The 24840-nt window shown below is 40.5% G+C and overlaps 1 protein-coding gene across 2 annotated transcripts; it reads right to left on the bottom strand.

Annotated features, from left to right (window-relative positions):
- Positions 1-725: 725 nt before the first annotated feature.
- LOC117259670 (AN1-type zinc finger protein 3 homolog) lies at positions 726-23275 on the bottom strand. 2 transcript variants are annotated; one of them, XM_033631256.2, is made up of 6 exons: positions 22925-23275; positions 13096-13136; positions 12298-12486; positions 7985-8050; positions 5677-5883; positions 726-1435 (listed from the first exon to the last, which is right to left on the bottom strand). In XM_033631256.2, exons 1-6 carry the CDS (start codon positions 23005-23007, stop codon positions 1281-1283), a joined length of 741 nt encoding a protein of 246 aa, XP_033487147.1. In that variant the 5' UTR covers positions 23008-23275; the 3' UTR covers positions 726-1280. The 2 variants fall into 2 exon arrangements, with proteins under 2 accessions (XP_033487147.1, XP_033487157.1); XM_033631266.2 differs by having other exon boundaries at positions 1147-1435; positions 7985-8047; positions 22925-23274.
- Between the last annotated feature and the right edge of the window lie 1565 nt (positions 23276-24840).

Here is a 24840-nt window from a genome sequence, read left to right as displayed (position 1 = left end):
ACAAAAGTGTGACAGAGAGTGTGCGCATTTGTAAAAGTACAGAGGTGTGAGGACGTGTACAATGCAGACATTTCAGGCAGAGTCATATATCGTACACTCACTTCCATGTACGTCATGTCCTGTAAATGTTGTCTTCCTGAAGTTTGTACACCAGCACGCGTAATCCACATGTTGCTATAAAACACACGTTTGGAGAGGACATGGTCTTCATGTCGTAGGGGCTGTGGGGAATAAGGAGATGACGACCGAGACGAAAAGAGGAAGACAGAGAAAATCTGCAACAAATTTAAGTCTTGATCAGTCACATTCCAGCGTTGGAGACAGATCCGTGTGCAATCCAAGGACAGCCAGCTCATTCACACAGCATAATGTGTTAAAGTCCGGCTCACACTGCAAGTTCTGAATTTGGACTTACAGTATCACCCCCCAGTTTCATTATAATGGCCTCCTGGACTGAGCCGAGACACCTTCGGAATAAAACAAAGGAGTAAAAAGGTGTCCTTTAGAGGAAGAGAGAAGGATGCGAGTCGGTGAGGGGAGCAGTGAAGATTGGGCTTTGATATCCTGATAACCTGAGGTGGGTGATTAACAGGTGTTTCTAAAAGTTTAGGATTAGGGGTAGTGGACGGCCAGGGGGTAAGACACTGACTTTAACTGAGGCTGGCTTGCTCGGTTTGCTTCACAAAGTCCATGCTTGGCGCAGAGTACAAAGCAGCTCTGTCTGATTTTGAGGTAAAGAGCACAGTCTACAAACAGCGCCAAAGCAGAAGTGTACACAAAGGGTAACCGTCCTGTTCTCCTCCTTCTCTTGGCATTCTTTGTTTTTGTTTTGTTTTTTTATTTTTTTGAGGTAAAGAGTATAGTCTTAAACTGGCTTCCAGGACAAACATTTGTATAAAGCATGTTATTTCTTCTCGTCTCCTCCTTAAATTCGTTCTTACTTCGCTCACACTTGTGTGGTCAGGAGCTCGCAAAAAAAGTGAAGAAACTCTATATTTCCTTTGCTCTTTATTGTTCTGTCATTCCTGGGTTTGGATTTTTCCAAAAGGCATCTTAGCAGCAGGGATATGATCAAGCCAACAGAAGCAGAAAGTAACCAAGATATGGGATTTAAAAAGAGCAAGTATAATTTAAAAGAAAAGTGGGTGAAGGTTTGTATCCAAAAAACCTGCAAAAGTCTTGAAAAACAAAACAAGAGGAAAAAAGAAAAAAAAAATCAAATCCCTGTTGGTGCTAAGACACCGTCTGAACACCGAGATTCTTCTGAGCCACCGGCACGCTCAGGAGCACTCTTCTCCGATGCGCTGGCATGAGCGGCCCACCTTGCGGTCGAGCTTTACCATCTTTAGGACGGCCTCCTGGCGGCCACGGCCCAGGTGGTCGAACAGACACTCGTGTTGCTCTGGGAGCCGGTGGAGCATACAGAAGACATAACCTGGAGGGTGGGGTGAAGGGTGGGGGTGCATGAGAGGGAGACCAACCTCAGCAAATGTACAGTACAGTTACAAATTACCGTGGCTGCACTTAAAACTCAGAACCTGAATTTAAAAGTTATGTAAACGCATGCATCTCTAAATAAAAGCCTATTATGTGAAAACATTTGAAACCACTATACTTTATACAAAAAGTAAAAAAGCAACACTGTAGATGCCAAAACAGGTTGAGATACACTCCCTTTTTAAATGGCTATGGGCAGATAAGATTTACTGCTCTGCGACCGTGTCTTTGTGAAACGTCTTGTTAGCAGAGAAGACATTCTAGTTGATAGCTTCCTCTTTTGACTCTATTCAACAAAGGCAGACAACCCTCATCTCTCTCACTGACTCTCTGTCTGTACTGTAGCACTCTCAACAAAAGGCCCTGCCACTGTAGGAGGCTCGTTAAGCTCAGAGAAGCTCGTTAGCTCTCATCGTCTTAAATTCATTCATTAATACACATAATAACACTGCTGGCATTCAATGAGCGGTGATTAAAGGCCCAGTTTGACAGCTGGTTGCTACGCAATTAAAACCTATGCGATTACAGCGCACACGAATGGAGTGGAAGGGAGAGTGTTTTGTAGCATTTGAGGTGAGGATGGGCTGTGAAACAATGTCCAAATCCAGGGGGGGGCAACAGTGGTAATCCACACTACTTTCTTAGTGTTATTAAAATAAAAAATAAAATGGCTTGATGACGTTGTACAAATTTAAAGCTCATTAAGATGCTTCATGCTACGTACAATAGCATGTACATATCACTCTATTTTACAGCAAAACAAACACAAACACAAATGATGATTACCTGAAGACATTCATTTTTAACTGCCTGAAAATGTGCGTATGTTACAATAGATGTCCATGACACCATTTGTCCCAAATTAAACTGCACCAACTCATTATAAGCAAGATATTTTGGACTCTTTTACCACACTACTTTTTAAAAGTTTGTTATAGAAAACCACAATTTTGTTATTCCCCCATTAAACACCCCGCAACAAAAAATGTTCCACCAAGCTCACTGCTGACGCTTTGAGCTGTGAATGGAGCTGAGATTTAAAACATCAATGAGCTGGGAGGACATTTTGTGATTTCAAAATGCATCTGGCCAATATCCATGTGTGTTCACTAAGTTTCAAGTTTTCAAAGTTTTTATTGCATAAAATCCAAACATTTATTTTACCTGAGGTAAAACTGAAAAAAAGGCTATTTCAGGAGAGTAGCTGAAACACACACACACTCAATCACACATTGTGCAGAAATCATTTACACATAACCACTTATTGTAGCAAAGACATTAATTAATAGGCTAATTATGTTATTAATTTTTTTCCCATCACTGCCACTGCACAACGTGCAACATGCTGGCAAGGCCAAATGGATTGCGGCCATTGTCACATTAAAAAGTACAGTGTGACTGGATGATTCGTTATTTTTACATACAAGAGCCAGATCTGTAACGAAGGTTACTGGTTAAATGTATTGTGGTATTTCTCTAATTTTAGGGACCACTGCTTGCAAAGTGAAACACAAGGAAAAGTGGCAGGCAGGAATAAATTCCTGCTTCTCTTTGATCTCAGAAGATAACCTGTATGATCTAATTAGCTTTTTAAGTTCCTGTGCCTTCACTCCATGCCACCCTAACACCTAGTCAGATGAATATTATAGTCACTGTGTAACAGCAGAAGCCTACTGAGTGTGACAACACTGGATCAGACACTCCGCTGGAGCTATATTTTCTCCCCCATTTACTATCTGAAAAGCGTTCATGCTTTCAACTCATTATCAGACCTTCTTGGCTTACACTGTGAAACATTCTGCAGAACCATTAGCAAAGTAATCTGCAATTACAGCAATAGTCAGAAATCACTATAATTGCCACCATTTCCCCTTCAGTCTGTAAAAAGCATGTTTTCATAGTAACCGTTGGACTATTAAGGATGGATGGCCCATGCATTAAGTAGCGCCTGGTGGGAAGAAACAGGCAAGTCAATTTCCAATTTAGAAATTATTGCGTGGGTTTAAGCAGATGGTCTTTAAGCAGTGAAGAGCTGTGACTTTTTAAGTACTTTAATTTGTATGCAAACAAGTTGATTAGCAAGCCAAGTATTGCTTTAAACTGCATTAGTGTTCGTGGTAATTGGCTTATGTTTTATGTGCAATGTGAAACATTCAGGCTTTCTGTAATGGTTCCCCCAAGGCTAGCAAAGGCACTCTGGTCATCGACATTTCCGTCAACACACAAACACATGCACAGGTAGTAGATGCATTTCACTGCGCTCGATGTAAAATTCGCAAAGCCATGACCAACTTCACCGACCCAACATGCATTTATGTATTAAGAAGGCCAATATCAATGATTCAGCAGTCATTTATCACCTCATGCGCATGCAAGACACACAGCTGAGGTCTTTAATAATAGTTACCATTACTTAAAGCTGGAGTGCAAAACTTTTGCCTCCTCTCTTTGGCAATAAGAGTATTTACACAAACACTGTCCACGTGTACATTAGACGTACAGTACAGGCCAAAAGTTTGGACACACCTTCTCATTCAATGCGTTTTCTTTATTTTCATGACTATTTACATTGTAGATTCTCACTGAAGGCATCAAAACTATGAATGAACACATGTGGAGTTATGTACTTAACAAAAAAAGGTGAAATAACTGAAAACATGTTTTATATTCTAGTTTCTTCAAAATAGCCACCCTTTGCTCTGATTACTGCTTTGCACACTTTTGGCATTCTCTCCATGAGCTTCAAGAGGTAGTCACCTGAAATGGTTTCCACTTCACAGGTGTGCCTTATCACAGTGGGAACCAGGCATGTGGAATCCATCCGTTCACCTTTTCTGCGTCTCACAAAGACACGGCGGTTGGAACCAAAGATCTCAAATTTGGACTCATCAGACCAAAGCACAGATTTCCACTGGTCTAATGTCCATTCCTTGTGTTTCTTGGCCCAAACAAATCTCTTCTGCTTGTTGCCTCTCCTTAGCAGTGGTTTCCTAGCAGCTATTTGACCATGAAGGCCTGATTCGCGCAGTCTCCTCTTAGCAGTTGTTCTAGAGATGGGTCTGCTGCTAGAACTCTGTGTGGCATTCATCTGGTCTCTGATCTGAGCTGCTGTTAACTTGCGATTTCTGAGGCTGGTGACTCAGATGAACTTATCCTCAGAAGCAGAGGTGACTCTTGGTCTTCCTTTCCTGGGTCGGTCCTCATGTGTGCCAGTTTTGTTGTAGCGCTTGATGGTTTTTGCGACTCCACTTGGGGACACATTTAAAGTTTTTGCAATTTTCCGGACTGACTGACCTTCATTTCTTAAAGTAATGATGGCCACTCGTTTTTCTTTAGTTAGCTGATTGGTTCTTGCCATAATATGAATTTTAACAGTTGTCCAATAGGGCTGTCGGCTGTGTATTAACCTGACTTCTGCACAACACAACTGATGGTCCCAACCCCATTGATAAAGCAAGAAATTCCACTAATTAACCCTGATAAGGCACACCTGTGAAGTGGAAACCATTTCAGGTGACTACCTCTTGAAGCTCATGGAGAGAATGCCAAGAGTGTGCAAAGCAGTAATCAGAGCAAAGGGTGGCTATTTTGAAGAAACTAGAATATAAAACATGTTTTCAGTTATTTCACCTTTTTTTGTTAAGTACATAACTCCACATGTGTTCATTCATAGTTTTGATGCCTTCAGTGAGAATCTACAATGTAAATAGTCATGAAAATAAAGAAAACGCATTGAATGAGAAGGTGTGTCCAAACTTTTGGCCTGTACTGTATGCCTGCAGGTGAGCTTGCTGCTTTAATGTGCACGTTACTGTGTGTGAGTGGGCCTGTGCATGTACAGGTATCTGGTCATGGGTTAAAGCAGTGGTTCCCAACTGGTCCAGTCACAGGGTCCAGTTATTAGCTCAAGGTCCACACAGTTACATAGTCAGAGTCATACAATGACGCAATGCAGTCGAGCTAGTTTGCAGTCTCTGTTTAGTAGCTGTCCATTTTTCCTCTCACTCTACAGCAGGAAACGGCACTTCAAAATGAAAGCTCAGTTTGGGAAATTAACTGTACTTCTTTACAAACACTTCGGTCCATTCAGAATGGACCCACGACCCACCAGTTGGGAACCACTGGGTCATAGTTTGTGTTCCAGTGTATGTTTATGCGTGTAGAGTTGTGTTATCGTACCACAGCGACAGGAGCCCAGCTCTTGCTGTACCAGCTCCAGTTTGGTTTGGCAGCGATGGCAACGTTTGCGGCTCCGCTGTTTTGAGCCGCTGCGAGACGAGGATGATGATGAAGCAGACAAAGATGACGATGAAGACTCCTCACCCTCTGCCACCTCAGCCACTCGTGCTCGCTTCTCGGGTGAAACGTCGCTTTCTGACTCTGAGGCTGGAGACACGTATTAGCAAAGACAAAGAGAAAACAAGGCTGTCAGCTGTGCTCCAATCCCACAAATATTTTTTTTTTCTATTAAACATTTTTGTACTTTTAATAAAGGTAATAACATGTACAGTAGAAGTTTCTGGATGTACTGTTCATGCTGTACTGACTGAAAGTGTGGAGTCAAATGTAAAATGAATAGTAAAACTTTGACAGCTCAACAACAGGCCTCACACAACTTTAAACATGTTCTATTGGGTACAAACTTGTCTATAAAATGCAATAACACATCTTTATTCAATCTGTTTATACTCCACTGTTCAACTTGGGGTAATCTTCTGAATATGGTTTGAATTATTATGATTAAAAATATGTATCTTGGACCAAATGTCTGCACTCCTATATCTTAGCCAAAACTTTCATTCTACATTTCAAATATTGTCAGCAAAATAAAAAGTCTTTCTAGCATCATCATGTGTCAGCATTACAGAACCAAATAAGTATTAGGTAGCTATGAAGAGATCTGTTTTCTGCTGTGGACAGATACAAAAGCATTTTAAGGTTAATCGACCTTCAAGAAATGGATTTAAATAATTAATCTATCAATACACTTACAGCCAAACCTTCTCCACATTTTATAATCCCCCTACCCAGATAAGAATCCAAAAAGCATTAATCCCCTGTGTAACCAGGAGAGCTGCTTTGACTAGAATTTCAAGAGAAAACTTAGGGCATCCAATAATAAGCTCTACAACAACTTCTATTTAATATAAACGGGGGGGGGTAACAGATGATAGGATGCTGGAACAAAAACAGCTTTTTGCATTAAATAAAAAAGGTGCTTTGCAGATTAATGATTCTCCTGCATTAGATTACGTTTAACTCAGCACCTGGAGACAGGCAGAGCATGTAGCCAGATTCACTGTCCGGCTGGAATTTCAACTCAGCTTTTCTCATCAATCCTGCAGACTTTTTCCCCTGCCCCAGCCGAATGCTGATCAGCGCTCAATAAATCTCTGAGAACTAGGCCAAGCTGAGCACCCAGATCCCCCTAGCCTGGCTCATCGATCCCTATATGTGCGAGAGCATGCGTGTCTGTACATGTGCAAGTACATATTGTGTTTTTTTTTCTTTGAAAAATTGTGCCTTTTGTTATCCTGGTAAATCTCTGTGGCCAATTTACACTGGCTGAAATGTCAACAACTAGCAAGTTATTTATTTTTTCATGTTAAAAAAAAAAAAAAAAAGATCTGAGACATTTAAACTAAGAACTGATTTAGGAGTATAATAGGTTGCACAAAAGCATATCCAGGCTTTACACTAAAACACATTTAGAGAAAGTAAAAAGTGAAACGTCAGCTCAGTCACAGCACAAGGTTTAAATGATGCTGCGTGTGCATGGGTGTGCTCACATGATCCCGCTGCATTAGACAAGGGATCAACATGTTCACACACCACTGCTGAGCCTTGCCTGCTCCGCAGTCGTCTTAAGTCATGTGTGAGATTTCACACGTGTGAGTGCAGCAGGTTGTGTCACCTCAGGGTGAAGGCACAACAGAGGGAAATCTACACTAGAAGGCAGTCTGCAGTCTTCTAAACCTCGTTAAATTTATTTCAATCATTGCTGCTAATGCTTCAGTATACACTGGCTCCTGCGTGCTCCATGTTTTAGCTCTGGAAAACGTGCATCATTGTGACCTGTTGTCTCTTAAATAATGCAGATTTGTTTCTTAAATTTGTAGATTTAAACACAGGACCTTCTGGTTATGATGATCTGCGTGACCTTTACAATTTTGAATCTTAATCCTTTGTCTGTTTTTATCATTCTGTGCAACTAATGCAAATGTATATACTTATTTGTAGCCAGTATTTGCACAAATAAGCACTTGATTGCCTTTACATTTGCACCCTTTTGCAGACACACTCTACTGCGTCCCCAATATCTTTCCCTCTGCTCTTTCCACTGGAAGAACAATTAACCTGGCTATTTTGGATCAATCCGGTGAAGTTGATGCTAATGGCTCCCCCACTTCAATAGTTTAAGTGGACATGACAAGCACACGGTGCAAAACACAATAACGGACATTGTAATGGTAGCGCTGAGGCTTACCTGACTCAAAGGAGCGTTTTGTGGGAGTGGAGAGTGAACTGAAGACTGTGTCTGTGCTGGATACTTCTGAAAGAGAGATACAGTGAGAAAAAAGGAAGAGAAAGAAAAAGATATAAAAAGAAAGTGGAAGAAAAGAGAGGACATAAGGACACTGGTTTCTTACTTGTAAGACTCTGTTGTAATTTCTCTAAGACAAGTGTAAAACAAAATAAAATGTCTTCTGGCTATATTGACAGAGAACAGACAAATAAATCATTCAACAATAAATCCCCTAAAAATAGACAATACAAATGCCAACGGTACAACAGTCCTGATATTCACACTTGCACACATATATTGATTGTGTCTTTGCAGTGGTGGCTCCGACACCATGGAACACACTTCTCACAGACATATGACCTGTGATCTCTGTTGCTAAAGACTGGCTTGTTCAAACTGGCCTTTGACTTGCCTCATCCTGTCTAGTGTTTGTAAATTTTATGTTTTATTGATATCTCTGCCAGATGTAAGCCTAGAGGGGATCATGCATTTGGTTGTGTGTGTGTGAGTGAGCGTATGTATGTGAGTATTTGTGAGTCTGCAGCTGATCTGGCATACTACTGGACCAATCATCCTAATATTTTGCACGCACATTAATGACTATATGCTCAAGGGCTTCTTGTGGTTGCAGTGATTCACAATTGTTGAACAACCTTTTTTAATGACTGTTTTATACCATCATCTCACCTATGTTAGCCGGCTGGTGGGGGCCACAAGTTTCCCATGAATCAGCTCAGCTAAAAGCACCAAGCCTTGCTTAGTCTGTTGCACACTACATTTTGGCCTCCAGCATGACTCAAAAACATCCATAGAAACGTTTGGTCTTGTTCTGAACCACAGAATCTGCAGATTAATTTGATACCTCACATGTTATGATCCTCTGAAGCGAGGCATGATAGGAGATCAATAAGTCAACCGTTTTTCTTATCTTCACCACCATCTTGACTGTAACGGAACCACCAAGTGCAGCTGTGCCGCATTCTGGCTGCCCGGTTGCTCTGTCCTTGGCACGGTATTCTCCACATGGCATCATACCATACCAAGGTATTTCAGAAGCAGAGCATTTTGCCTGTTTGACTTTGTTGATTTCTTGCATCTACCCTAAATGATTTCTTTTTTGTCTGTTTTAACTTTGTTTATTGTTGTTATCTCCTACACTGTTGTGCTGTAGCCTCCAGAAAAAGTTAATCCCCTTTAAATTCCAGTTATGAATGACATGGATCACAGATTTCTGACCGTGTTTTACTTATTAAGGATACATTCAATTTCATAAAAAAACATCATATCTATATTTCACATACTATAAGCAGGAGAATCCAATCTGCTCTGTAGAACTCGCTGCAATTCCATCAAAAATAGACGAAATAGGTATTTTTCTTAAGCTACTGGGACACTTCTGAAAGACGCTGCAGCGCATCTGCTGGAATTACAAGAATTGTCTAGAGTGGCTGTATTCAATCTGAATGGCCAAGCGGCCACCTGGCAGAGATCTGCACTCTACTGAATGCACTTTTCCAGTTTGTTTCTTTCAACTGTTTTTATGGTCTTGTTTTTAACAATTTTACTCCAGTGAAGCACTGTGTGACCTTGCTCTTTGAAAGAGGCTATATTAAATAAACTTTACTCACTTATACACCACACAAACACAAAGGTTAAATATGGAAGCCAAACAACCATGTAAAAAATTGTTAAACAGCAACTGATTGACAGATGAGGTCATGTGTTAGGCTGCCCTGAAAGGAACATAGTTTACAATCGGAACAGCCAGAGGACAGAAGCTGTTGGAGAGTCTTCTGGTGGTTGCCCGGATACTGCAGTACCAATTTCCACACGGTAGCAAGATAAAAAAGACTGTGACTGAGGTGTGTGGAATCCTTTATTATGTTGTGAGCTTTTTTTCTAAAGAGACTGTGATAGATGTCTGTGAAGGAGAGACAGCAGTCTGCGTGTGTGCAGAGTGAAAACAGTCACAAGACTGCTGACTGTAGGTATAGATATCATCCACCTGATCCAGATAATTTAAAACTTGGTCTTCAAATGGCTTGTTTTGTCCAACCAATAGTTAAAATCCCCAAGATCCCCTGTTTGCAGTAACATAACAAATATAAGAAGAAAATCCTTACAATTAAAAAGCAAGAACCACAGACCTGTTACCACTTTTGCTAGAAAAAATTCTTCAACAGTTAATCAATTATCAAAAAAGTTGCAGATTCTTCTTTTGTCAATCAACTAATCAAAATCGGTTATTTTTCACAGGTCTGGTAACATACTTTAGCATCAGTCTAAACTCAAATGTGTGACTTAAGTGGATTTTTAACTTGGTGATGAGTAAACATAAATGAATATGTTTGTCGGTCTGTGGGTGAACTACGAGCCAGTCCCATGAGCAACCTCTTTAAAAATCTAAAAGCCAGAAATAATCATGTCCTTACGCAAATCACCCACAAGCTCCAGATGTACCCGAGAACCAGGTGACTGTGGGCACGATGTTTCACAAGTTCCACACATCTGTTTGGTAGCCACTTCATTGTCCTGTCCTGGATCGGCCTCCACAAATAACCTTGTCACTGTATAGCAGTGACCGATGAACTGGCAATTGTAGGTGTCCTCTTAAAACCTTCACTTCTGAATGGATACCCTTTCCTATCATTCTCTTTATCTGTGCCATGAGGACAAATATAGCCAGAGCAGGGCACTGCAGCTGCTGCTGGTAGAAACTAGTAGCAGTCTTCTACAGAAAGATGCCCTGAACTAAAAGCTACAATACCCTGGTTGTGACCACTAAAATTTGAGCTTGTGTATCAAAACACACTTATAAATAAACAGACCATTAAGCACACAACGTCAATGTATATGAGTAGGTAGCATTGCAGACCATACAGACACATCCTTACAGAAACATTATGCAGCTTTTTATTTACCTTAAAATAACAACTTCGATATCATTGTGATGGTACACTGACTTGTAATAGTGAGAATTGCGCCTCTTTCATTTCCACTCCGCTTCCCAAACACCTGTTCTTGCACTATGTAACTTTACTAAGCAAGTAAGGTCTCTTGGGGAAAAGTACGTAACGCTTCATTGCATTAGCTAGCTTGGCCTTTTGGCACTGCTTACTGTTTTGTTTTCTCAATGCTTCATCTGTATGGGTGTCACTTTCTTTTTTTTTGATACTACGGATGCTGAGAGTTTGAAAGATTAAAAAATAGAAACAAGAAGAAGCTAGCTCTGTATTCTCAGTACAGACATCATAGCAGATGTGAAGAGACCAAAGTGGACGTTGATTTAGGAAGCAAATAAGAGAAGAGTCGTCTGTGCATTCCAAAATATACCATCGTATTTAGTATACCAGAAAAAGATTACATAGCATGTAAAATACATTATGCCAAAAACACCATGATGTCTTAATGCATCCAGGCGCATTTTGACAGCATCCTTTTTTGACTATTCTGACCCACAATCCTCTGCGCAGCGGAAGATGCGTCACATCGTCTGAGCCGCCAACAGATGACAGCTTGACAGCTTGTTGACAGCTCATTTTGACAGCTCTCAGAAGCCACAGTGACGGATGACAGCCAATCAAGTGACTGATGACCAGTGGTATAGAAAGTAATAATAAGAATAGGAATTGTTTAAGTGAACAAAATAATAATAGGGATTACCAAAAACAAAAGGATATAACTATGAAAATAACAATGGCAGAGAACACGGATATGTACTTTCAGTGTTGTGAATATATTATGGTAGAATCTACAATTTATGCAGTTATTACTTAAAAGGTAAAACTATATACATTGGAAGGTCACAACAGCAGAGTTCTTTGGGTTGACCTCTGTCTCTGGCAAGCTCGGTCAATGGCGTTTTATCTCCAAGGTAACAGATACATGAACAAAAGTTCAAGGCGCAATGTTATGACGAAGTAGTACGTCCTAATTGTATGTAACAGTACATATTTTGTTGGGGCAGTTGAAGTATGACCTGATAGTAAAAAGAAAAAGTATGCAATTGCAAAAGTAGGGATAGAGTGACCAAGCAAGAGGTAGTACAAAAGTAAACTAACACACCAAAACACCAATTCTTGCATATTGTTGCTTTAAGTGTGTTCCAGACCCCATAGGCTCAAAAACAGAGGCAGCAAAAATGTATCCTTCCAGCAGGTATAGCCTATGGCACTCATCCAAAATAATAAACCCATTATAGATAATAATACAACATTTTACTTGAAAAGAAAACCTAACAACATTCATCTCTTACTGATAAACTACTGTCTTACCGTCCTGAGCAGGTAGAGATGGCACTCCCGTCTCTCCTGGCGAAGGGTCCTCTGATGCGTTAGGCATCGACATCAGTGACTGACTGATGCTGCTGTTTGTTTCATTACAGAACATGTCTGCTTGGCTGCTGCTGGAGCTTGAGGAGGCCTTTGGGGCACAATCGTCGTCCGGCTGTTTCTTCTGGATGTCTACGAAAATAGTCAAATGGCAAAACAATTGTACACATCCATAAAACATGTTTGAATGCATCTACCAGCTTTGGGGTATGTAGTGGTTAATAACATGGGCAACAGGCCAGGCAAGTGTGGTATAGGGGGGAGCTCAGGCACATCTTTGTGTGATGCTCAATATCATTTAGAAATTCTGGTGCACTGACACAGTTTGCAACTTGCAACAGTCCCACACACAAATTGGGTGGAATTTGTGGCTGAGATGACAAAGAAATGCAGAAGTTAAAGTGTAAAGTATATATAAAATAAAAAGTTAACAACTGTCACGCTAAAAAATGGGCGAAAATTGGCGTTTCCACCCCTGTGTCTTTTTTCAATTACTGCCGAATGGAACAACTGTAACCTTTCCCACTTAACAAAAAAGCCAGATGTTAGTGGGTGTCCAGTGTTTAGTTTTTTGTCCAGTGGGAAAGGAGCTTCAGACCTTCTCCTTTCATCACTCAAGGTTTTTCCAGAACAGTTACAGAAGTGGAGACAGTTTTTGGACCCCTTTATTTGGCCCACACAGGTCTATGTCAGACACAAGATCAGTCGCCCAAACAAGCACACAGAAGAAAAAGAACTTACCTGCAAAACATTTCGAGCAGAGATTCATAGTTTTGCTCGACCTGAGGAAAAAAACAGAGAGCGAAAGCACATGTTAATCAAACGGTGTGTATCAGAGGTCCAAAAAATGCAGAGTGGGACGCAAACAAAATGTGCCTTTTGCTGGTGGGTATCCATGCAGCAAGAGCAACAACATGTTTCCATGATCCGAAGTCGAGGCCTAGGACTTGATTTCTCATTTAGGATCCCAGTAGGGAAAAATTCAAGATGAAGATTGTGATCCGTTACAGTATTAAATTATTCACTGCATCCAAAGCTGCAATGTATGAGGCTGTCAAGGTCTAAGTGGCACACGAGCTACCAGGCTACATCAACTTGAATGTGACTTTTGTTTAGATCCATTTCTGTGCATATTTCAACCCATGCATGAATATTAAATATAAAGACCTTGAGGAGACACAAAAAACTGTATGCTTAGTTCATAAAGTGAACGTCTAGGGAAAGCAAAAAATAAATATGCGTAATGAGTTTGTCACAATACAGAAAACTGTGTTATTAAGCATCCACCCAGATTTGAATAATTTAAAAAGGCACCAAGTGTATAAAATCACATTTCAAAATCATGAAAAAAGGCAGTATTCTCTGCTCTGAGACACTGAGGGCTTGTCCACTGAATGACACACCCACAGCCACGCCCACCTATGGAAAAGCTGCACCCTCTTTTAATTACAGCACTACAGTGTCCATCTAGTAGTTTTATTCATATTCAAAGCCAGAGGATGCTGACCTGCCAAAAAAATCAACAAAGTCTGCAACACAGTGATAATTTTTATTTATATTGTCAAACAACAACAAAACTCAACAGCTCTAGTTCTTAAAAAGTGTAGGGGCAGGGCTTATGCCAAAAAAAAAAACCTGGACGGTCTAACACTACAATTCCTTAATCTATAGTTCCCAGTCTTTTTATGTTTTTTTCAACTATGTTTTTCTAGCATATAAAGATTTTACTTTACTCCGACTTAAATGTTTTTGAACCATACCATGTCCCCCTGGTATCCAAATTGTACAGTTAACACCAACAGTAATTACAGATGTACAGAGGACATTTATATTCACTTCAAACTTTTTTTCAATATTAAAATTCAACATCAAGTGTCACTGTTCTAGCTAACAAGCTCACAAATGATGACTGTAAATGTAACTGTAAAGCATCAGGGAGTCATAATAAACTAGCTGTCCGGCAGGTAAAGAAAGTCTCGCAGAAAGTTAATATAGCTTTAAAATGAGCTGAACTGAAGTCAAGTGCTGTTGTTAATTTTACCTACAGTATATCTGTAGTGGTGAAAATAAAACTCAATTAAATGTGTGTAGGATTTAGTGGCATATGGTGATGGGGTTACAGAACTTGAACTTCTCCTGTGTGTCTCCTAGGATAGCAAAGGCATGACGCACCCTACTCACCCTCTGATTGGCTAGTATCCCTTTCTTTTGTTGGTGGATTGGTTACATTTAAGGCAAGTGGAGTGAGACAGGTTAGGGTTAGGGTAAGAATGTCAGAGTAAGCCAATCAGAGGCAGAGTAAGGCAGAGTAGGGAGAGTCATGCCTTAGCTACCCTAGGAATCGCAAATTCGCGCTCTGTATCATTCTATGGTAACAAAAATACAATTCTTATTTTCAGGTGATTATAAACTAATGAAAACACAGTTATGGATATTGTATGCCATTTCTGCCAAGAGATGCCTCTAAATCCAACACACTGGACTTTTTAAAGATTACAGGTCATGATCAAGGTCAATGGTTAGTTGTATCTGACTAACAAACATTGATTCTGTAGTCATAACAATGTGCAGTGAGGTTGAAAATGTCAGTGTGGTGGAACAAGTTGGCTTTACAGTTGATTTCCCACAAAAATTTGAAGGCCTCTCTCACTGTGTTGGCAAAGTACACAGATATTACAACCAACTACTCAACTGGTCTGATGAAGGTGAGCAAAAGGCACTGATGGAGAAAACTACAAACCTCTATAATGTACCAACTACAAAAAGGTCTACACACACTTTATCCTTCCTATCGTGGAGAAAGATCTTTGATATAAAATTGCTGTTACAGAGTTGATCACTGAAGCCTCACTGATTTTAGTGGCACAACTCGATCACAACAGATGGCACTAGCTTTCCTCTGGGAGGGCTCCTCTCATTTCCTCTCCAGCCCTCGTCCTTACTGTCTGCGCATTGAGCGTGACGGTCGCTGCTATCAGTCACATTCTATTTATTTTTGGTGCTTTGTTGCGCACCTTTGTCCTCATTTCTAAATGTAGGGGTCAGCTGCGGCCAACCTGAGGGCTGTCTGTCAGTCTGCTGGTGTGTGGTCTTGGGTATAAAAGAGAGTAGAGGAAGCAAGAAATAAGGATAGAGAAACCTCATCATGAGGCATGTGCGGGGAGGAAGCCGATACCGGGTAAACAACAAGTCATATCCTGTTGTCAACCTTATAAATCAGAGGCAATCAAATCACAGATTAATTAAGGAACTAAAAGGGGTGAGAAAGGATGAGGGGAAAAACATGCAGGAAAAAAGCTGCAGCATGCTTGTTAGGCTGAGTGAAGTTTGAACAGAGCGCACACAATCAGTCTATCTCATAGCTGGCTCACTGCTGTTACTAATAAGACTATCTGATTGGAACCGACAGCAAGATGGGCTCCGTCGCCTTGGTGATGAAGCTGATGAGTGACACAGAGGAGCAAAGGGTTGGATGGGTGATAAATGTTTTGAGGGAATTAAGTTCAACTGAATATGACTGGTATGAGCAGTTACGTACAAAATAACTTCATACACAGATTGGAGTCTGTTAATACACAGTATTCACAGACATTATGTCACCCACGCACATGGCTGAATTAGTTATTAGACAATGGTATATCTATGGGGACTGAAAAAGCGACAGCAAAGGGCTCAGCTGTGTGTTATGTTACAGAGCGAGGACAGATTACACATTACAGTTCTACATTTGCACCTGGAACATGTCCAGTAGTTCTGCTTTGCTGATGGGCGCCTGAATAAAAGCTCTAAAGGCAGATGAAGCTTGTTCAACTTATCCATTAAGGATACGAAATGGCAACTTCTGTGTTAATCTAAAACATTTTTGCTATGAATAGCAATATAGGGCTAATTAATAAACTAATTCATAATGCAATTGCTTGACTAATCCAGCAATTCTCTATAGCCTTGGCAACCATAATCTTCATTACTTTCTACTGTTATACATCTTTTGTGCCAATATGAAATCATTAGGCTGGTGATGTACTAGTATGGATTTTAGAAATCAGTTTCTTTCTCATGGATCCCACACAGCATACCTCAAACAGGAAACATGATGTAAAGCATATTTTGGCAATATAACATACATTTAATATAAGATAACTCTTCTTTCAATATATTTAAATGTGTTAGACCATTGCCAGTAATAGAGTTGCAATAATTAATTGATTACTAGCCAACTATTAAATGAATCACTAACTAATCTGATCAGCAGTTAGATGGTGTGAGTAATTTTTTTAAGAAAAAATAGTCAAATTCTCTGATTCAAGCTTCTTTAATGTGAATATTTTCTGGTTTCTTCACTCCCTTTATTAGGGATGCACCAAACTGATATCGGGATCGAATATCGGCCCCAATATCATCAAAACAGACGGATAGGGTGTCAGAAAATGCAACCTATACCTGAGGCAATCCTTTCCCTTTAAATCTCTTGCGACGTGAGCTATGTCATACGTCATGGTGCAAAGGAGAGAATCTGCTGTGTGGAAGTATTTCACACTATTTCAGCTGCTGTTGCACGATTGTTTTGTTTTTAGTTTTTGATAAAATTAAATAGTTCATCATTGCACTAATCTGCTTCATCTTGTTTTGTTTTATCTTAGGAAAGAACTGTGTAGTCATCAATGCCTGATGCCTCTTAGTCTTTTTCTGTTCTACATGTAAAGGTATATAGCTTTTTAGGTCAACCATGGTATCGGATCGGTAAAGGTTATCGGCTGATACTCAAAGCCACAGCATCGGGATCGGTATAGAAACTGAGAAAGCTGGATCGGTGCATCTCTACCCTTAATGACAGTGAGTTTCTTTAGGACAAAACAAGACATTTGAGGACGCCATCTTGAGCTTCAGTAAACACTGATCAGCATTTATTTTAGTATTTTTACACATTTTACTAATTTACTAATCAAATAAAACATCAACAGATTAATCGACAATGAAAATAATCATTGGTTGCAGCCCTAGCTGGTAATGCTGTACTGTATGAATGAACAGGAATGCTTTATGGCAAAATTGAAGATCAAGTCACATTTGAACCTTTAAATTAATGTAACACTAAATGAATGCTCCACCAAAATCCCATTCGAGTAACTTAGCAGCTAACCATAGTAGCAACACACAGGAGCTAGGTCTTTAGCAAACAGGGCATTTGGACATGACAGTGATACAGTACTGTGTTTAATTTACTATGTTAAGAAAAGTACCAGTTAAGCCACTCTTGCCAACCTTGTCAAGGAGCTACACTGACACATGCATTAAACTAACAAAGACCAACACCAACAATCCACACCTGCAAGGAGAATGTAACAACTGATAACAAGAAACTTGCACAAGCAGACTGTAATAACTAGGCTTACATCTGATACTTTTGTGATTACTAAACCTAGATGTAGTTCAGGTTTAACCTATATGCAAATAAAAACTGTCATCTCCTATGCCAAAACAGGCAACCTAAACAAGGCATTCAACAATCTTGCTTTATGATGATACATTTTCAAAGCCACAGTCAGTATAGCTTGCCAAATTAGCTACAATCTAAGTTTCGAGAAGCATTCTGCAGCTTTTGATCATCATTAAGAGACACGGGAAGAATCTCTCTGAAGCCATGTTGAGAAAAAAGTGAACAAGAAGGGTAAATAAACATATCATTTCCCCTTCTTTATTTGTCTCCCCTGTCAGAGATCACTTTGAGACAATCAAGCCTTCTGCTCTCAGGGAGAAATAACAAAAGGAAGAACAAGCATTCATCTCTTGCTAAATGTCAGATGCAATTATGGTTTATAAGGCACAGAGCACCAATCACAGCCATACAAAGGTGCACCTGAACATCCCCCTTCAAGGAAGTTTGGGGCATAAAGAGACGTGTAGAAGTCAAAAAGTAAAAATGAGAAGTGTCCTGATGCTATAAAACAACCTGAAGGAACTTATATTTCAAATGTTGTCATACATCATGCTGACAAGTCTGGAGCATACCAAACAACTCACAGGTGATTCTAACCTATTTGCATTTTTTCCATCCCAAACCCAATGACATAATTTAATAGTCCTCCTGTCCTATGAGTGATCCAAGGACCCACACACTTTTCACAACAAAGCCTACAAGCAGGAGAATCTAATTCAGGGGACAAATTTCTTCAAGGGTCTGCCCTATTTCAAAGGTCCCTCCCAGTACCGCAGAGAAAATCAGCTTTTATCGTGCCCAAATTTGGAGGAAGCCATCAGTGCATACTTAGTGTAACCTCAATGTCGCACAATCCAATCTTCCCATCAACTAATAAAACCAGATATTATCCCAATACCATATTGTATAATAGCAATGTGTCCAGGTGCTGATTAATTACTAGTAAATTCATCACCTTGAAAGGAGCATGGACATGTTTCCAGGGACGTTACAGATAAACGGAAGTTATGGAGATATTAAAAGTACACTGTTTGGCAACTGTCCATCTTGTGGTTAAGTGAAAGATCACAACTTGCAGTGAACACTCTGATGTCTTTAAACTTCCCCCAGGTTTCCACTGTCAGTGTTGATCATAAACTTTGAAATATTGGACTTAATGTGTGGACAGGGGCTGCAGGACTGCATCGTTAATGTTGAAAGAGCAGGCTCAGCTTGACCTTCATATCCTCTGGTATCGATCATTCCCATTATTAGTTAGTCTGCTGATTATTTATTTGACTGATTGATTAATTGTTGGGTCTCAACGTCAGCAAATTCAGGGGAAAATGCCTATTACCTTATCAGAATGTTATTTTGTCAAACCCAAAGAGGAGTAAGAAAACCAGTAATGGTTTACATTTCAGTGAAATCAGTGGACCTTTGCAGTTTTGGCTCAAACTATTATTCAGTGTGAAATATTGTTGCCAATTAATTTCAACTAATTGATTAATTAACTAACTAACGCACATTTTGTGTTTTGCTGCTATAGATCACATAAATTCCTGCAGAGTGAAAAGCACCTCCAATTGACCTTTACCACATAGGTGAACCTGTTTGTCATCTTCAGTGGGGGAGGTCTATCTGATAATCAGGGTAGACTCATATTTAGGCAATACTGTGACTGACAGCTGTTCTGATTGTGAAATCATCTTTTACATTACAATGTCTTAACATCATCATCAATGTCAGTTACACATACTAAAACAACACTCAAAAATATGGTATGTAACACTAATTGTGCACTAGTGACTTGGTAAATGCTGGCAAAAAAATAAGTCAGCACCAGCAGACTGATATTACAGTGAGAGCAGCAATGAGAAAAAATGAAATAACCAGTGTCCATTCCACAGCTGTGATCTTCTGCCTAAAATGGGTTGAGTAATTGTGGATTTGCTCAAAAGAGTTGCTAAATTGGGGCAAATAATACTCACAGTGTTGTAACAGTCTGTTGTAAATGTGAAAGATGTTTGATGCATAAATAAAATATCTTGCAAACAACGAGATGCCATGGTTATGGTGCAGACACGGGCCCTGTTTACATGTTGTTTTAACATGCGTCTTGGGTGATCGGATCAAAAGTGGACAGCTCCAGTAAATGCGCCAAATGTGTCCTCAATGCGTCTTGAGTTCTAATTAGTGCTGCACGATTAATCTAATCGCAATCGCGATGTCAGGCTGTGCGATTACATAACCGCATAAAAGGCTGCAATTTGCAATTTAAAGGATAACTAAGGTATCTTTCAACCTGGGCCCTATTTCCCCATGTGTATGTGTGCGTATGATTCATAGGTACAACTCGTTTTAAAATTGGTTCAGTATTGAGGGAGGCGGATGCAGCCGGCAGCCGCGAAACGAGCTAAAACGGTAACGGGGGCAAATGCATCCCGTATAAGTTTGCGCATTAAAAGTGCTTTTTTTCGCCACTGACTGGTTCATACGCACACATACACATGGGGAAATAGGGCCTAGGTTGAAAAATACCGAAGTTATCCTTTAATGTAAATAAATGTTAACATGTGCGCCTGTGAACTTGACTACCTCTCCTGTAGTGTGGAGTTTGTTGACATCACGCCCACAAGCTATCCTGGTGTGTGCAGCACGTATGGTCAGGTGACCACCCGACGTGCAGCAGTGACCAACACAGACGCTGAAGAAGAGCATGAACACGACCATGAACAGGCTGAGTTGGTGGCGAAAAAAACATCTGTTACATGGTGATACTTTGGATTCAGGTACGGCGACGTTGAACAGAGAGACGTGCTGTGTAAGTGTAAAAGTTAAAGTCGCCACGTCCCGCGGCAACACGACCAATTTATATCAGCACTCGAGACAGCACAGAGAAATGTAGGAAGAATGCATGCGAGAGAAAGCCGATCCGTGTAACGTTAAAGACAAAGAGACAACTGAAAGCCGCCAGAGCTTCATAAAACAACGTCCAAGCACAGTTACGCAATCATAATAACAAATGAAAAATTGAGCAACTTTGCTCGGGTTCGGCCCACTTGACATGCTGCTGTGTTGTGCTATGGCATGCTGGAATTTGTCATTTACGTGACAACACCTGAACGTAACATACGCTCGCTCCGCTGTGTGTACAGTGCCATGCTGCGCTGCTGTGTAAGCAGCGTATTTGACTGTGCTCAGTCTGTTGATGGTTATTAACACACTGTCCATAAAATAACTATGTCAGGTCAGGTCAGTGCCCCCGATATAATGTAGAGGAAACACCGAATCAAGCAAGAAGACTAATGATACCATTTATGTATTATATTGTAATCGCAATCGCAATCACAAATCGCAATATTGTCCACTCAAATCACACATTTTTATAAAATCATGCAGCACTAGTTCTAATCGCTCAGACCAAATTTGGAGGAAGTCTGGGAGTGGCCATATTCTTCCAGCAGTGTGTACACTGATGTGTCCTGGGCCACACTGAAGAACCGCCTACTCAGCTGTCACCCTTGCTTATCCAACTCTCCACCAGATAAGCAAACTTTCTGTTGCTGCCATTACACAGGTTCGACGCAGCATTGAGAGGCCACTACAGTTAAACACCTGGCTGGTCTGCTAACACAGCAGCAACTGTTCAACAGTCCCAGCAAACTCAGATTGACACGGAAAGGTTAAACCATGATAACCACTAGGTAAAATTAGCTGTGCAATGCTAACATTTAGCCCTGTCACTGTGTGTGCAGGCGGACTCTCACCAACTGTCCCCGGCGCCAAGCTCACACTCCCGCAGCAGTAGTCCTCCAGTGATTGTGAATGAAATGATGTAGGCTACATGTTAATTTGCATATACTGTAGGGCAGGGAAGTGAGAGCCAATCACAAGTGGTCACTAAAGATACATATGGAGACACTTTCTAATGTCAGGTATGAACAGATGGACTTAAAGCTGTCCACTTGTGATCAGTTCACCCAAGATGCATGGTAACACCAGGTGTAAACAGGCTCACAGACATCATATTTATCAGGGCGTTCTTCAAAAATACTGTCCCTAGTAATGAGATCTGGTGATTGAAATTGCAATAGTTCTCATTTCAGATAATTTCTACGATTATCTGTGGTGAGCTGTCACCTCTAAACAAATCACTTCTTAAAATATAAAAACTGTGAATTCAGTACTTGAGTGCAAACTGGGCGAACTCCCATAGCTTATATGAATATAAGTGGGGAAATAAATAAACAATTCCACTCCTATTTGGCTGGGTGCCACATTGTTTCCAATCCTTTCTAATTGAGCTGACAATCATAGACTGTAAACCACAAAAACAAGACAATAACTCACTGAAGTCAATCAAATTGTGTCTCCAGCATGTACAAAAATAGTAGGACAAGCCCCTTCTGAAGTGGCATCTCTGTACCAAATGTGGCTCACAATAACCTTTACCAAAATGCAAATAGTAAGCTAAGTGTAAAAGCACCATGGTGTATTTATAACTTTACATTTGTAATACTTTATATATGTCGTTTAAGGTCATGTTTACCACTGCAGATGTGCTCTATGGGCTTGTATATTTCAGTAGACTAAAATGGCATGATTGGTGACAGAAGCATGTGCCTGACACTTAAAAATCATGTCAAATGCATGTCAATATGTGTCACAAAACCTCACAGTATTTTGTGTTCATATTACTCTGTTGAAATATGGGTTAGTCTTTTAACACATATCCTGTTTTAGTGCTAATTTGAACTGATAAAACCATCAGTGCCTTGTTTCCACTCAGGTCCAGTTTATGGTTTAACAGCTGCCCTCTGTGTGCTATGTCTAACGGTAACCAACTGCTTCAGTTGTGAACTGCATACTTTCAAATTAGCCGTGTTATTAGCGCTGTCACACCTGTCACATTACCTGCAGGGCTTATTCCACAGCCCTGCCCTGCTCTCTGCCTCTACACGAGAAGGTTACCGAGGCCAGCTGGTGTCAGGCTAGCTGCTAATGCTACAAAACAATGGGGAGGGGGTAATAACAAGAAAAGCAGCTCATCCCTGTTTGAGCTGCTAACGCTAGTGGCTAGCGACTCTGCTAGCTGTTGGCAGAGAAAGAAAGCATTTGCAAGCAAGACATTTGAGAGGTTTTTCGCCTTACCCCCAGAAACCACAGGGGCAGCGCGGGGGTATAACGTTAACGTTACTCGGAGGTTTGCTGCCCTCGCTCCCCGTGTCCCCCATGTCGGTCTTCCGTGTGAGGCTCTCCGCGTAGCAGGTGAATCCGGGGATGGAGTGAGGGCCTCGTATTGGCGTTCAGATCCCCCTGGCTTTGACAAGTACACAGTCTATACCCCGGCCAGATTATCCTTCACAGGTTCACTAGGCGAGGAACGATTTGCCGACACGAGCGGCCACTGACTCCGTAAAATGAAAACCGTTTAAATAGACGTTGAAACATTGAAGCCGTCAACGGCAACGACGGGCAGAGCCACCGGGGAATCCTGGGCCGATCAGCTGGAGAGAGGAGCGAACCACTGCCAGAGAGGGGAGGCGTGTCGGCATCTGGACAGCCTAAAGTGAAATTGACTTGACAGAAAACGACAAAAAAACTCATTAGTTTTAATCATTTCAAATAATGCACGTGCTTAAATATCACTTGTACTCAGTAATTGGTTCATTTAAAAGCTTTGCTTTTGAGAAGTACCTCAGTTAACATGGTATGACCCATACAAAACTATCTTCCTACCAGCACTGCTTCCTACAACTAGAGCCCACAACACCGAGGTGGAGTATTGAGTGCTGTTAGCAGGCATATTTGAAGTTAAAAAAGATTTAATTTAGTCTGTATTTCCTTCACTTTCCATGGTAGTTTCTGCTTCTGTTTGACTGGTGACATATTTCAGTTGTAACATGCCACTCTTGTCATTGTGAATGGTGTTTTGAAACACACACGATTCTTTGAAAACTGTTTTTCTGCTTCCTGAAAGCAGAATTATACAAAAAACTATCTTATGCACCTATGCACTCCTACCTCCATGTTCTTTCTTCTTTTATGTACACTGATGAAATTTAAATAGTATCAAGTGGGCAAGAGGCTGAATATTATCCTTTGTTATTCCAAACACGGTATTTTTGATGTCAAAATAGAAAGTGTTAATAACAAAATTAATGATGGCTGAGTTCCATTCAAGTGCTTCAGTTTTAGTATTCTAGCTTGAATAGAACAAAGCGATTATTAATGTTAATAGTCACTATGACAAGTCAAATGTCTGCTGTGAAAAGAATATTGTGATGTATTTCACAGTGTGACTTTTCAGTGGAAAACAGGCTAGCTAAATGGCCCATTACACCTACACAAAACAGCATGTCTTCAAAAGGAACTACTTTAGCAAGTGATACATTAAATGGTCTTTTCACCTCAAATTACCTTTGCCTGAACTATAACAGACTGCTTAACCAGTCTTCATCCTTGTTGGCTTTAGGATCGGCCAATCGTTCAGGATGTCCTTCAGTCTGTTTATCTAAAATTTTGTTAAACTGGAAAGTGTGGAAAAATTTCTGCACACCTGAACAACGGCAGGTGCGTAAGAGGAAGGCGCCACCCCAAAATATATAAAAATTAAATATAAAATAAATATATAAATTAATTAATAATAATTAAATTAAAGAAGGCTCCCACACACTGTCTCACTCACTGCTGAATGGTTTATTGAGTGTCACACAACGTTTCAGTCTGGACGACCTTCATCAGGTATAACAGGTATATTATACGTTGTGTGACACTCAATAAACCATTAAGCAGTGAGTGAGACAGTGTGCGGGAGCCTTCTTTAATTTAAAACGGAAAGTGAAATAACCTCACAACCAGTGGATGCAGGCATAGCACTTCCTTTCATAGTCAACACATTGAACGCAAGCGACACGGGCGACACTTGAAATGCAATACATCGCTCACGCAATAGGGGGTAGCAGAGTCACCGGTACATTCCGGGTGTCATATGGGGTGATTTTCAGATCAAAATGGCCACTGAAGAGGAGTGCATTCTGATGCTACTTTTGAATCGGCTGCGGCAA

This window comes from Epinephelus lanceolatus, chromosome 2 (assembly GCF_041903045.1).
Source record: "Epinephelus lanceolatus isolate andai-2023 chromosome 2, ASM4190304v1, whole genome shotgun sequence".
NCBI classification, from domain to species: domain Eukaryota; kingdom Metazoa; phylum Chordata; class Actinopteri; order Perciformes; family Serranidae; genus Epinephelus; species Epinephelus lanceolatus.
The sequence above is the reverse complement of the archived record's forward strand: the minus strand, read 5'-3'. Positions and strand labels throughout refer to the sequence as shown.